The sequence below is a fragment of the Melospiza georgiana genome, chromosome Z, assembly GCF_028018845.1.
Source record: "Melospiza georgiana isolate bMelGeo1 chromosome Z, bMelGeo1.pri, whole genome shotgun sequence".
Lineage (NCBI taxonomy): Eukaryota > Metazoa > Chordata > Aves > Passeriformes > Passerellidae > Melospiza > Melospiza georgiana.
This window is the reverse complement of record NC_080465.1, coordinates 44,074,282-44,088,449: the sequence shown is the minus strand read 5'-3', so window position 1 is coordinate 44,088,449 and position 14,168 is coordinate 44,074,282. Positions and strand designations below refer to the sequence as shown.

General features: G+C 37.6%; 1 protein-coding gene across 2 annotated transcripts in view; it reads right to left on the bottom strand.

The window, feature by feature from the left end:
* The window catches only part of TENT2 (terminal nucleotidyltransferase 2), a 41,802-nt gene extending 28,534 nt beyond the window's left edge, over positions 1 to 13,268 (bottom strand). For both annotated transcript variants that reach the window (XM_058043527.1, XM_058043528.1), the window contains exons 1-8: positions 13,161 to 13,268; positions 11,433 to 11,624; positions 10,678 to 10,815; positions 9,197 to 9,452; positions 8,116 to 8,230; positions 7,903 to 7,994; positions 7,063 to 7,129; positions 1,950 to 2,019 (exon numbers count right to left, since the gene is read on the bottom strand). In XM_058043527.1, coding sequence (XP_057899510.1) covers positions 1,950 to 2,019; positions 7,063 to 7,129; positions 7,903 to 7,994; positions 8,116 to 8,230; positions 9,197 to 9,452; positions 10,678 to 10,815; positions 11,433 to 11,587 — 893 coding nt within the window. In that variant the 5' untranslated portion in view covers positions 11,588 to 11,624; positions 13,161 to 13,268. The remainder of the gene's footprint in view (positions 1 to 1,949; positions 2,020 to 7,062; positions 7,130 to 7,902; positions 7,995 to 8,115; positions 8,231 to 9,196; positions 9,453 to 10,677; positions 10,816 to 11,432; positions 11,625 to 13,160) is intronic.
* Between the last annotated feature and the right edge of the window lie 900 nt (positions 13,269 to 14,168).

The following is a 14,168-nucleotide window of genomic DNA, read 5'->3' as shown; positions in this document are numbered from 1 at the left end:
GTAAGGGGAAACAGCCATTTTCAGTTATATATGAAATACATACATATTTCAGTTATTGGTAACACATTAGAATGTTCATCTCCAGATACAGAGATAACACCCATCAAATTCAACCACCTTCCCCCAGCATCCAAAAAAAACTCCTAACAAAAAATCAGCTCTCACAGGAAGCTTGTAATGTTTAGTTTCAATTTTGGCAAAGACAGGCCTAGTGCCCTATGCACAGGATATCCAATCAATTTTTCAAGACCTCTGTGAAAAAATGCATGCATATGCATTTTTTGTACATCTTAGTCTACAAAAGACAAGAGACTGCTAAAAGACTAGAAAGAGACAAATGCTTAAATGAAAAGACAAAACATGGCGGTGACAGGTTATGTAAGAGTAAGATAACTGTAAAGACAGAAAACAAAACAAAAATGAACTACAACAAAAAAAATCCCAACCCAAAATGATGACATTCACTGTCATTCCTCTTCCACAAATGCAATGTGGAAGATGGAAAATCAGATGGCGAACAATATTGCTGTTTACTCTGCAAAAATATAATGTGCTGCTTCTTGTCCGAGAAGATCACACTTTGATTTAGTGGAAAATAAAGAGTTCTATAAATCCTATCTGTAAGGTATACAATTATCATGACTTTTTTTTTGAAATCAGTGCTTACAAACAGACTTCAGTCTCCTCACACAATCACTTCTATCTGTTCCATACTAAAGGTCTCTTTTTAACAAACTTTATTTTCTCAATTTAAATTGGGGAAAAAAATATTCTTGCTATAATCCCATAACTCATTCAATATTTGAACCAAGAATGTATAATTTCATTTATGTATGAAAACTACCATTGCTATATGTAGCTAATTCAAATTACCCAAATTTTAGCTTGAAAAGTACCATACTTCCAGGAAGCATGAAAGAAACAACCTTCTTTACTGTTAGAAGAGAAAGTAAAGAACATTCCAATTTTTAAATGAAGGTAGGCAATTACACTCAAGTAAATATGGGACTGGGTGTAAATGTAGAAAAAAGTGTAAAGTGAAAACTCCAACAAGTGTGTATAATCTCAGAAGAAACAAAAGCTTAAACTGGTGATATAGTTTAGTTCAAACTGTAAACATGAAAGATTTAGCTTTATCAGGGCAGGAACCTAGCCATGATAAAGTTATACCGTGATAAAAACATGTTGTGATATGCTTTCATAGGGAGAGACCACAGAAGCATGCTTATTTGTTCTTAAAAGACAGAGACAGGGTTACAAAATTTGAAAACTGTATAGACAGGTTAAGAGAGCTACATTGTTCAAAGTCCAATTTACGAAGAAGGACGAAACTATGTCACTATAGGAAACATAAATATCAGCGTTACAAAACTAAGCCAATTAACATTACTCAGATTGTCAACATATTTCAGTGTTTGCATGACTTTTTCCTGTCACTTTAATCACACACAATAAGAAAGACATCATTATCTGTCCTAGTGCAATGCACTAAATTATTCTCATGTCTTCATAATGAATATACAATGAATACAAGAAAATATCACCACAAACTAGTTTGTTTCACTGTTCTTTGTATAGCTCAACAGTTATGTCTGCACAGCAAGCAAAATTATATTTCACAACAGTTTTCTTCCTACCACTGTTTATCTGTCAAACTATTTGTTAACTTGGAGTCCGCTATGTACAAATAACCCACCAGAAATATGTGATACACTGCTTCTGATTCACATCACAGGAACTAAACAGTATCTCAACCATAGGAGGTGATTCAGACCATCAAGGCAATAAGCTGACTGCCACTGCATGCTAGCTCTACAAACTTGTCATAACAACTTACAGCACCATACAAATAAACACATAAAATGGTGGGACCACTTGTAAGGGCAGTGCACATATAGAATGCTTTCCCATGTCAAAGTCTAAAAGACTAGGCTGAACAGAATACTTGCCTGACTTTATCCCTGAATTTCACTATTGGCACTTTTGCTCTGATCAGCTGAGGTCGCTCAATGTAGCTTGCTGAAAGGGAGGAAAATATGCAATTAAGTTTCATGCAAGATGCAGATCTTAACAGAAGATCCTGTAATAGAATCTAATCGACTGATCTATAGCAAATAGCAGCTTATTAAATTCAGCAGGGTTGTACAAAACTAAGTAACCTTTAGCAACTGTAGCAAAAAAACAACCCATGTAAGCAGGTGGAACACCCCCCACACTAAACATTAGAGAAGAAGTAAATAGAACATGAAGACTGAGGGAAATATATTCCAGAAATTTTAACATAAGGAATGCAGTATACTACAATGCTTTCATGGAACAGTACTTGTAATACAAATCCTGAATTGTTATAATTAAGATACAAAAATAAGGGAGAAGGAACATATCCAACCAGGATGGGCTAATGATAGGCTCAAAACTTGTTCTGAAAACTGTTCATTTGAATTATAAACAACATACCAAGAAATGCTACTGAAAACATGATAATGCTTGCTATCAAAGATGGGGTAAGCTTTATCTGCCTTATGTTTTAATAGTGATAGGACATGCAATAAATCCACATTGATGATGATTATCAGATGATTACCTACACAGTATGCTACCAAATGCACCCTCCACATGCAGCTCCCCAAAGCTATTGCATCAGCCATACTGTCTTGAATTCCCTAGATTTCGTGATACCTCAGCCTATATTCAGTAGTTTCCTATAAACCTGAATGAATATTGTGACCAAGAAAGCAACAAAGAAGAAAGAAAGGTAGAGCCTGTAGGTTGTATGGTATGAATTTGGTCAAAAGCTGTGATTTTAGTAATTACTTCTGTTGCCAAATCTAGGACCACTTGAATTTGTCCATATCCAACACCATATATTTTCCCATTGTTTTTATAAATTAACCTCAGATTAGCATAAATAAGCATGCACAGTACAAGTAATACAGACTAAAAATAACCTTGAATAAAATGATTTTTTCTTTCCCTCCAGAAAAAACAACAAGGTACTTCTATCAGCTTAACAGCCAGCATAATCTCCATTGCTTTTGGATGATAAATTCAGATTTGGTGGAACAAAATCTGTGCAATACTCAATTAAAACAAATCTTATTTTGAGACTTTCTGAAATTGTTTTGTGGATATGCATGTTCAGACAGATTTGACCCGAGGCAATCTTTTATCTGGATTTTAATGCATCACACAAACCTAAGCAACACACAGACTGGCACACAGAATAAAAGACAATCTTACTAATTTACTGATGTTAAAGAGAGAATCTTAAATTAACAAATTCAATTCATCCTCACTGTCTGCTAAATTAACACAAGCATCCTCTCTTTATAGCTGCACCTTCTGAAACATCCAGGCATCTATCCTCCAGCATCGCAGAATATTTTTAAAGCAAGAGTCTAAAGCATGCAGAGCTCTCTGTCTCCTCTCTATTCACTAACAAATTTATGACAAAGAATCCCAATGCACTAACACATGGTAGGCAATGGTAGACGTCTACCTGTATGCCACACCAATTCAACTTTCCTCACTTTGACCCTTCCTAAAGCTCTTCAGAGGTTAACTGAACTCATTCTAGGGACAACACACTTCCAAACACATCCTTGTCTGCAAATGCCTCCCTGCACCTGATGGATGCTTGTGTCAAATTAGCTGGCTAAGAAAAAAAAGATACATCCCAAAACATAATCCCAATCTGTTTCACAGGGTGGTAGAAACTGAGGAAGAAGACAGAAGAGGTAAGCAGAAGCTAGAAGCAGTAACTTCCTGCCAGTATCCTCTTTCTTGGCTCAGACCAATGATGCTGTTAGCAGAATCTATATTGTACCTTACACATATATACAGGGGAAGAAACAGTCACAAATAAAGGGTGTGGAATTCTTGAGGATGGCGTAAGAGCCTTAGTAAACTGACTATGTGATCATGAAAGCTATGACCAGAGATACTACACTAAAATACATGAAAAGAAATTTGTAGAGCTGCTCCAAAGTTTTAGGCATGTCTATGGAAAGGTCATGAACACCACTTCAGCTCAGCAAAAAAGAATCTAAGTGGCTTCAAAGAAGACTAAGCATTGCTTCATATATAACTTATTCATGCAGAATTTCAGACTGAAGAGCTTAATTCCCTCTCTTCTTTTATATAATGAAAGATCCAGCAATTGAACAGAATATTAATCCCAAACTTGGCATATGCCAAAAAGATCTTTGACATCCTGAGCACAAAGCCTGCTCTTACTGATTTGGTTATACCACAGAAGGAGAAACACAGAAGTCAGAATCCACATTAATGAAGAATCTAGGAAGGTACAAACCACCACAGGATGAAGTAACAGCTGATTTTTTGGAATTCACTCCATGATCTGCACAGTTCTTCAAAGGCATTCAACTGAGTTCAAACTCCTTTGCTTGCCCCAGCTGTTACACATTCCCACTAGACCACCATTAGGCAGATTCCACTCTGATACCCTAGTCTCAATGCTACTGTACCTCTTTGTAAATCTAAGGGAAAATGAGCTCTTGGCTATTTATGCAGATAGTAAATACTTGTAAACCTAATACTATTATGGTGTTCTTCAAATGAATCCCACATAGATGAATCTGAAGTGGGGAATCAGTCTGACATTAACTCTCAGTGGTTTAGATATACACAAAAACAATGAATAAAGTATCAGAAGCTTTTCCCCACTTTTCTCTGTTATTAGGCTATTCAAAACCAGAAGACATTTTATTTCAGGTGGTATTCAAGATGCAGAATGACAACACAGAAAAGCCTCTGCTATAAGACTTAGAATCTGATGGACTAAAACTCCTTGCTCAGACTTGTTACCTTTTACAAACCTGAAACAAGCTAGAGTTTATACAAATTTTGAATCCACTTCCCAAACCTCCTAATCTAATAATCACATTCAACTCCATATGAAGGATAAAATACATGGCCCTTCAAGTTCTGAAAACAAAACAAATTGTGAAAGGGACTGATCTAATTTGCACTTGGAATGCTTCTTCATTTATCCATCATAAAATTAAGGTGAAATAAGCACAGAATCACACTTTTACTGTCCTTACATTGGAATGCACAGGAGCACTGCAGACAGCAAGAACAAAAAAGGAGATGTTGTAAGAGGCACAGATAGAAAAAACTTCTCCCAAGTTGCTGAACCAAAGTGATCTGGAAAAAGGTTAAAAAAAATCTAAAACTTTACCTATGCCAGCTTCCTTATTTCTTTTTGTCCTTCAACTCTTCCAAAAAAACAGAGCAAGAACTTATTCTAAATAGCATTTTATATTTTCTCCCTGTTGTTGTTTCTCTTATATCTTGGCACACGCTTTTCTAGCTTTAATGTTTGGCCCACACCATGTTTATTTCCATTCTCTCCTGTGAAGCAACAGTAAGTTTTATGAGTGCTCACACACTTGTTTAAGAACATGCTGCAATCTCTCTTCTACAAAAGAAAGAAAGAAATACTTAACCAATATTGCCAGAGAGGTATTAGCTTAAAATTATAGGGTAGTATCATACATGCTAACAGGGCAGCAAAAATTTGAAAATGATTACCAGAAGCAGCTTCATACATTTTAGGTAGACAGGCTCTCCTTGATTTATAGTAAGCACTACTGAGAACAAGTAAAACTTCAGTGTGTTACCAACATTATTTTCATATTAAATCCAAACCACAGCACTGCATCAGATACTAAGAAGAAATTAACTATCTCACCTGAAACCAGGACACCTCCTGTTCCAGAACAACTTAACCTTGGCATAACTCAGCTATAGCTTGTAAATTAGCTCAATCTAGGTGTAAAGACCCATGTGACAAAGCCTTTTGGTTTTGAACATTTTTAACCAACCTTTGTCTGTTAGTTGTATTCACATAACATCCACACACAGACACAGGACAGACTGCTACAAATAGGAATTAATGCCATAGTGATGTTAAGATTCTGAAGAGATGATGTAAGAGAATGACCACAACTAAGGGAGCCTGACAGGAGTGGTAATCTCAGCAGTGCTTTGTACTGTCTTACCTTCCATAGAATATTTTGATTAAATCAAGCTGACCAAATGCACTTGCAAGGTATCAGAGAATTACAAAATCAAAAATGGGAAAAGGCACAAATCACTTGGGGATCACTTGCACATGGCTATCATACCTTCCAATACAGGTAAACAAACCTGATTTTGTCTAAGCCTTTGTCTCAGAACAAGAGCTCTTGAAAAAGACCGCTCATTTAGAAGCTTCTTGAACCCTTAAATCACACCTATGTTATCACTGTACTATCAGAAAGCACTGCACCATAGACAGAGAGAGCTGCACCACAGACAAACCCAGATTAATTTTCAGACTTACACAAATGTCAATAAATATCAGATACCTATTCAGCAATAGATGTATCAAGTCATTTTTCTGTGGGAGCTGTTAAAATCCGTGCATGCATGCATGCTTCCCAATGAAGATATTTTTCAAGTCTGCATTTAACTTATGGTTTGTTCCTTTTAGCACTGCAGGAGTGTTCAAAACATCACTATAAGGACTAGCATCAAAGAATATACCACAATTCTGGGAAGCAAGATAAAGTCATTGATACCAGTAAATGTTAGAGTATTTTATAATTCAAAGGAAGATACAAAAGCCTCTTTGGAGTAAAAGGCTTTCACATTTAAGTCAAGATCTACCTATGTGAATTCTTAATCTGAAGAGAGTCTAAACAATGAGCTAGAGAAACGATGAATTGGTATGTTTTATCTGTATGTGCTGGTACTGTCAACATTTATTACTTTCTTCATTAGGCACATAAGTTAATTACTTCTCAAAAGAAAAAAATCAATTCTACACAGTCTACTGTGAGTGACATCTTATTTAACAAATTCTTAAGAGTATTTTTCCCAGGAAAACACTGCAATCTAAGATATTAGCAAGAGTTCACTAACAGAGGTTTCCCAGAAAGAACCCAGATGAGAACCTAGACAAGATGCAATTACATACATTAGTTACAACTGAGCACCAACACTTCTTCTAGAACTGCCAATAATCTTACTACCTCACTTTAGATGGTAACTTACAAAGTTTAGTACTGAAGAGTTTTTGGACTAAGCTGAGTATACGTCTTGCTTCAGTCTTCTGATTCACCTGAAATGTGGTATTAAAATTAATGAAAAATTTTGGTATCTCTTATTTAAATATTCAAAGTAAGCATGCTTTGGTTTTAAAATGAAATTTGTTCTCAGAATAATATATGAACAAGTACACTAACACATTCTACAGCCTACAGACACATTTATAACAGTAAATGCCAGACAGAACAATCCATAATATGCAAAGTGATTAACAGACATTCAAAAATCACAGACCTAGATGAAAACCTAGCCCATTTACACAAAAATACCCTCTTTTTCCCTTTAAATTATGCTTAAATTCTTTCAAGATTATGGTCTACCTAAATTTCTTTCAGATATCCTTTCTGTTTACCTAATTTCTACTCATAACATTTTTTCTCACTAAAAATGTTTAAGAAACTAAATACATCTTTATGATTGATCACTAAAATTGGTAGCTATGAATCTAAATAAAAAAAAAAACTTTACTTATTAGAAATTGTTTCTGCACCTAAAAGAGTTCTCTAAACAGTTTTCTTCATCATTCTAGGCATTCTGCTTCCCTTTTGCTGTATTTTTGCACTTATGAATTGAAGGTAAAGCTTTAAAAATAGGTTTTGTTAGGTTGATAGGGTTTAATTCTTATCTGCACATTAATGGGCTCAAAGTTTGTGGCTATTATGAGTGCAAAACTATGTTATTAAATCCAAAAGATTTTACCATTTTGTCATTTTGGGATCCAGCCTTTTAACAGCACATCCATAAAACCAGACATTGTTTTAACTACGTATGTTTTAAATTACTTACTGGCTCTTCTTTAATCACCAGGCACAAATCACCATCACTAGTACGAGTGCCAAATCCATTTAGTGAGGACCCAACCAAAAAAAGTCTGCTCTCTGTAATAGTAGAGTAACAAAAAATAAACATGATGTGACATATTACAGTTTGAGAGGAAGGAAGAATCACAAACTTGAAGAACATGCAAACTGATATAAAGTAATTAGATTCAAAACATACGTGGAAAAATTAGCTGAATTTCTCTCTGGAGTTCTGTTCTGCAAAGCTCTTTTCTGTCCAAATCAATGGCCTGTTGTCGACATGCTTGAAACAACTCCAAAATCTGTTTACTTAACTGAACACACACATACAAAAAGTAAAGACACAGCTAAGTGAACATTCTTTCTTGTCACAGACGCAATTACATGAAACACAGAAGGTTGGTTTTTTTAATGCAAAACTCAGCACCATTTCACATGACCAGCTCCACTGTCTAGAGTTTTACTGCACTTGAATTCACAATTAATAGTTCCTTTAAAACATTTCTGCTAAGTTTTTAAATTGAAATTTGTTCCATTTTTTATAAAATAGCAAACCAGAGAAAATAATTTTTGCATCATCAGTATATGCAGTATTTCAGGGAATAAGTAATGAATGACCTAAGACATTTGCTGCTGACTTCAATGTCAACAGTTTGCCTACCAGTAAGGGGGAGAAAAATATCATTAAAAAACCTGATTTAAATTAGCTTTCTTTTTTATCCCATATAAATTTATTAAGAAGTCAGATCTTTGTTGGAAGGAGGTACTGACTGTTTTCCTTTCCCACATTGTTACATTCTATAATCAACAGGCATATTTACACTAAAAAACCCAAAACCCTTCTCTCATGTGTGTGCAGAACAAGAAGCAGTTCTAAACTCCATTCCATTCTCTTCTATATTCCAGAACAGCTATGGCAGTAACTTTTATACTTTCTTGAAAAGAGGGAGCAAACATCTTTACAGGCCAAATACTGCATCTATTCAGAATGGGCTTCTCTCATATAACTACAGTGGGGTTTTACAAAGAAACAGTACCCTGACTTCCCCTGCCACCACATAAATGCTTCAAGCCCAAGCACAGACAAGGAGGTGATACAGAACAACAGCGGCAGCCACACTTATTGATACTCCTTCTAATGGCAGCTTATCAATAGATATCCCATGATACTGTCAAAAACACTGGTAGAAATGTTTGTGGTCTCTTACAGTACCTCTAGATTCTCAAAATCACCTCATACTCAAAAGACAGAAGAAAGCACAGGCAGAGAAAGCCATTACCTCGTCCTTGGCAACAGGGAGCCCGGTTTCTGGAGGATCTGGAAACAAAGTATCTTGCAAAGGAGGGACACATCCAATTAAACCTGGTGAGCCAGTCGCATGCACCACTGGAGACGGAACTAAAACTGATGCTGGGAAGGAGCGTCTACGTTCTTTTGGCAAAGGCACTGCTTGGTTAACTACAGCTGTATCAGAATCGTGTGAATGAATCCGCTGCCGTTTGGCGTCATCTGGAACACTCTGTTGACTTTGTCTCCTAGAGAGAGACACTGCGTAATTCCTCTAGTTCACAAGCTCCAACTTATGATTAAAAGACAGTTTCTACAAAGTTCAAATACTAACACTTAATGACATAACTATTTCACTAAGCCCAAGTATGCCACAAAACAGGTGTGCCCATCCTAGGTACTATGTGAAACAACCCTGGAATGGGAAAAGAGAACATAAAAAAGGAGAAATAAAGCAACCGGAGAACTGGATTGATGCAATTCTTTAAGGCAAGCGTCTGCACTTAACCAACTGAAACCCAAATGACAAGTTTGTTTAAGCTGACTACAAATCTCCCAACACAGCATAGCTTGTCATAGAACAGACTGCTCAAGAGGAAAAAATGCATGCAGCATAAAACCAGGAGCTTCCTTAGTCCATGGGATAATTACATAGTCAGATATAACTTAATAGCTTATATTTGACCGTGCTTATTTTTTCATGTTAGATTTGGAAGTGAAATAGCATTCAGGAGATAGTACTGAAGACACACTACAGAGAACCTCCTTCCAATCAGCTGATTCCGACAATTACTAGAAACATGTATACCTGAACTAATAAAGAGAACTGGCTTTTTCTAAAGCATTAAAAGATAATTAAACCCTACATTTATGTAAAATTTCCCTTTCTGTGGTAACTAAAATAACAAAGGTAGTAATGTAAATTCAAGTTAATAAAAAAAAAAACCTACAAAAACTAGTTTTCCATAAAATCCTCTTTAAAAAAAAGAACTTACACATGCTTGAATTTAACACTTTGTGTTTGAAAAATAATATATCACATAGTTAAGAAAATTAGGAAAAACATGTAATGCGTTATCAAGAAAACATGACAATTCCCATAAAACATTGAGGGTGCACTCTTATTTTTAACTTGACAAATTAACAATAAAAGAACATTCATAGACACAAAGCAGCTTAAAGTCAAACCCACACAGACCACAATTCACTGCAGTATTAGAATAAATCACTTCTGCAAGGCTACAGATGGTGGAAGAGAAAACTAGGTACAGGAAGCCACTTCTGAGTACTAAGATTCTCAAACAGGTACAATGCTTTAAAGCACCAATACATGTCCTGTTTCCATCAAAAAGAAAAAAGTATTCAGTATTGCAATTTCTAACATTACTCAAACTGCCTAAGAAATTGATACCAGAAGAGCTTCACAATGGGTACATTACAACCAATATTGGTCACATACGTAAAAGAACTTACTTTCTTCCTTGAAATGATGTCAGGGCATCTGGTGTAGACACTGGACTAACACTTCCGTAAGTCACTCGTTGCAGTGCAACAGCTGGAGTAGTAGCTGGAGTAGTTTCAACATTCCCACTCAAAAGAGCTCTAGAAAAACTACAGTCCAAAACAGTCATTCATAAGATAACCAAGATACTTTTCATGGATTGGTAATTGTTAACTGAATACTAAATTCTACAAGTCCTGTCACTTGGGTATTTTTTAGAAGGAATACATCTTTCTTTTCTATTCAACATGAAGATATATTTGAGTTTATAATATGTACTTCATTAAAAACAGGAAATGTTCATTCTTGACAGCATATGTGTAAGACAGGGTAAGCAAACAAATTCACATAAGGAACTTTTAAATTCAAAAGCCTAAACAACACTACAGTGTCTTCAAATACAAACCCAAGAATAAACATTTCTTCCTCTTCTCATCTCCTCCCTGCTCTCCTTAATAAACAAATACAATTGAAGATCTTCAAAACTGAGCTGTGGATTAACAATTCTAATCAGTGCCATTACATCTCATGCATTATGCATCGCAGGCAAGCATATAGATTTGCAGGTCCATAAGAGAAATTACACAGCTCTTTTTTATATGCATGACATCTTAACATTTTGTGAAGTTCAGGGCAGTTCAATGTTACAAACAGTGAAAACTATCCTCCACAAAGAGAAATATTTCTTTCAGACCCAACCCCTTCTACCAAACCTTACTGTACTTACACTGCACTGTGAAGATGAAACGGAGGAACGACAATTTGCTGGTGAGACATAAGAGTAGGAGGCATATTTAGAGGAAGTTTAGTGAAGAAAATACTCTGTTGTTGATATTTTGGAGGAAAGGGTGGACGACCCAAGTTGGAAGAATTTGGGAACATGCTCCTTTCTACTTGAAGTGAACATGTATCCTTTTATCTAAAAAAAAAAGAAAAAAAAGAAGAAGAAAAGAAATTGAAATTAAGCAAAAAGAAATATCAGTTACCTTTTAAGCTCTTGGTTTAAAAATTCAAGTAAGCTAGAATATACTTCCAGGAATTGCTGAAGAGAATGGTGATCACAGGATTTACTGTCATTATAAGACACTAAACAAAAATGCTGCACACTCTCAAGTTATTGCTTACTTTATTTATGTTTAAAAGTGAATTTTTATATGACCCCCTCAATTTTTAGTTTAATTAAAAAAAAAAAAAATTACATGTCACAAGATGTAACAGTTTTCATCTCAGGGAAAAGTACCATGCAACTGTGGAATTTGTTTCATATTTGAAACAGGTTCACAATATATGGAAAGAAATCCTTGAGTACATCATAAGCGCATGAAGATTCAGCTAATCATGAACTACAAGTTATGTCATGAAGTTTAGTACTTTTTCACAACACAATGTAAAAAAGTAGACAAATGATAACATCAATTGCAACTAATCTAATCATGCTTTATCATACATATGTAGTACTATTTTACTGAAGAGACTCTGTCATAGAAAAAGATAGGTTTACTATCTTTTCAACTCAAAACTGATTCTGGTACAACTTCCCAGATAATTCTGGCTGCCACTGTGGACAGCATTAGGACAAAGCATAAGAAAATTAATAATGAGGAGTTTATATCGTTGGGTTTGGCTTTGCTCCTTATTTCCTGTGATAACAATCCACACTAGTGAATAGTAAAAACCTGCACTAGCTCTTGCAGCACTAGCACTAAGAGAAAAGTATTAGAGTTGTTCCTTTTTTTTTTTCCCATCTGATGGGGTGGGTGAAGGGAAGCAGTATGCATTACTATTTGGATGTTCACTTTCAGTTCTGCTGAAGAAATGACATCATGTTGCATACCAAGTAAGTCACTTGACTTTTAGTCTGGATGAGTATCTGCTGTCCAAACCTTTCCATTTCTAGCAGACAGAACAATTGTTAACATGCCCCATTCCCCTCTGAGCAGACCGGGCACTCTCCACAGCACACCACAGAAATAAGCAGTTTAGGGATACAATTAGCTAGTATCAGAACGATGAACGAGAATTCAAGAGTTAGGCGCAGAAGAAACACATGTTCAGTTTAGCCTTTGAAGCTGTAAACACCAAGAAGACAAGCAATAGAGGAGTTACCTTCCCTAACTCAAAACAATGCAGCTTTCTCACAACAGCGACAACGACCTTTACCGTGACCGCCAGCACGGGTTACCTCGCCAGGAATTGCCAGGCTCTCCTAAACAAGCTTCATAACTTGCAGTCCAGTTACCTTTGTCCCTTTGGGCAGCGTTTCCAAACAAGCAGGTATTTCCCACAGAGCCGCATGAGTGAACCGCGCAGGTAAGTCCGTGCGCACAGAAACCCGCCAGCCCCCAGCCCCATGCCGGGAGAGGTGTCCGGGCCCGCCGCCACCCCTGGGGCCAGAGCCCGGCACCCCGACGCCGCTCCCTGCCGCGTCCCCGCGGGACCCCCACAGAACACTCACGTAGGGCCTGAGCGGAGGCAGGCGGGGCGGGCCTGCGGGTATCACTGCGCGGGGCGAGCAGCGGAGAGCAGCTCTCGCAGCTGAGCACCGTCTCGTCCCTCGGATGCAGAGACGCCGCAGGAAGGCCCGGCACGCCGCAGGAAGGCCCGGCACGCCGCAGGAAGGGCCGGGATGCGGCAGGAAGCGCTCGCTCCGTCAGTTCCTGCGCCACTTCGCGGCCTCCTCCCGGAGCGCACGCCCCCCAGCGGCGCGGCGGGACGCATGCGCGGGGCGGCACCGTGAGGGAAGGGTGGGAGGCGGCGGCGAGAGTGGGAGCGCAGCGCTGGCACCCGGTCCGGCCGGGCCCGAGAGGGACGCCACAGTGCAGCTGGATTGCTTTCTACAATTACTGGCGGACTATTACTGAGCTACTGTTCAGAAGTGTGCCCAAACTATTATATTTGGCTAAATACTAGGATTTGGGCAACGTGGATTATAGGCATGCTAGGATTAATCTGGAGTCACAAACATATTGAAATGCTTGCTCCCTGAAGAATGTCAGAAGCGAAATCATAGAATCATGGAAACATCAATGTTGGAAGAGACTTTTAAGATACCTGCAGTCCATCAACCATCCATCCAGCACTACCATCTAATCCCTAAACTACTAAATTATCACCCAACACCATATCCAAACACCTCAAGGACATCTCAAAGTGACTCAATTACATCCTTAGGCAATCTATTCCAATGCTTAACCACCCTAGTAATAGAGAAAAAATAATTAATACGTAATCTGAATGTTCCCTGATTCAATTTAAGGCCATTTCCTCTAGTCCTGCAGGCATCGCAGGAGAGAACAGCTCCCACCTGGCACCTTCCTTTCAGGAATAAGGTGCCCCCTGAGCCTACTCTTCTTAAGACTAAACAAACCCAGCTCCCTCAGCTGTTCGTCGTCTGACACATTTTCTAGTCCTTTCACCAGCCTTGTTGCCCTTCACTGGACACACTCCAGCACGTCAATGTCCT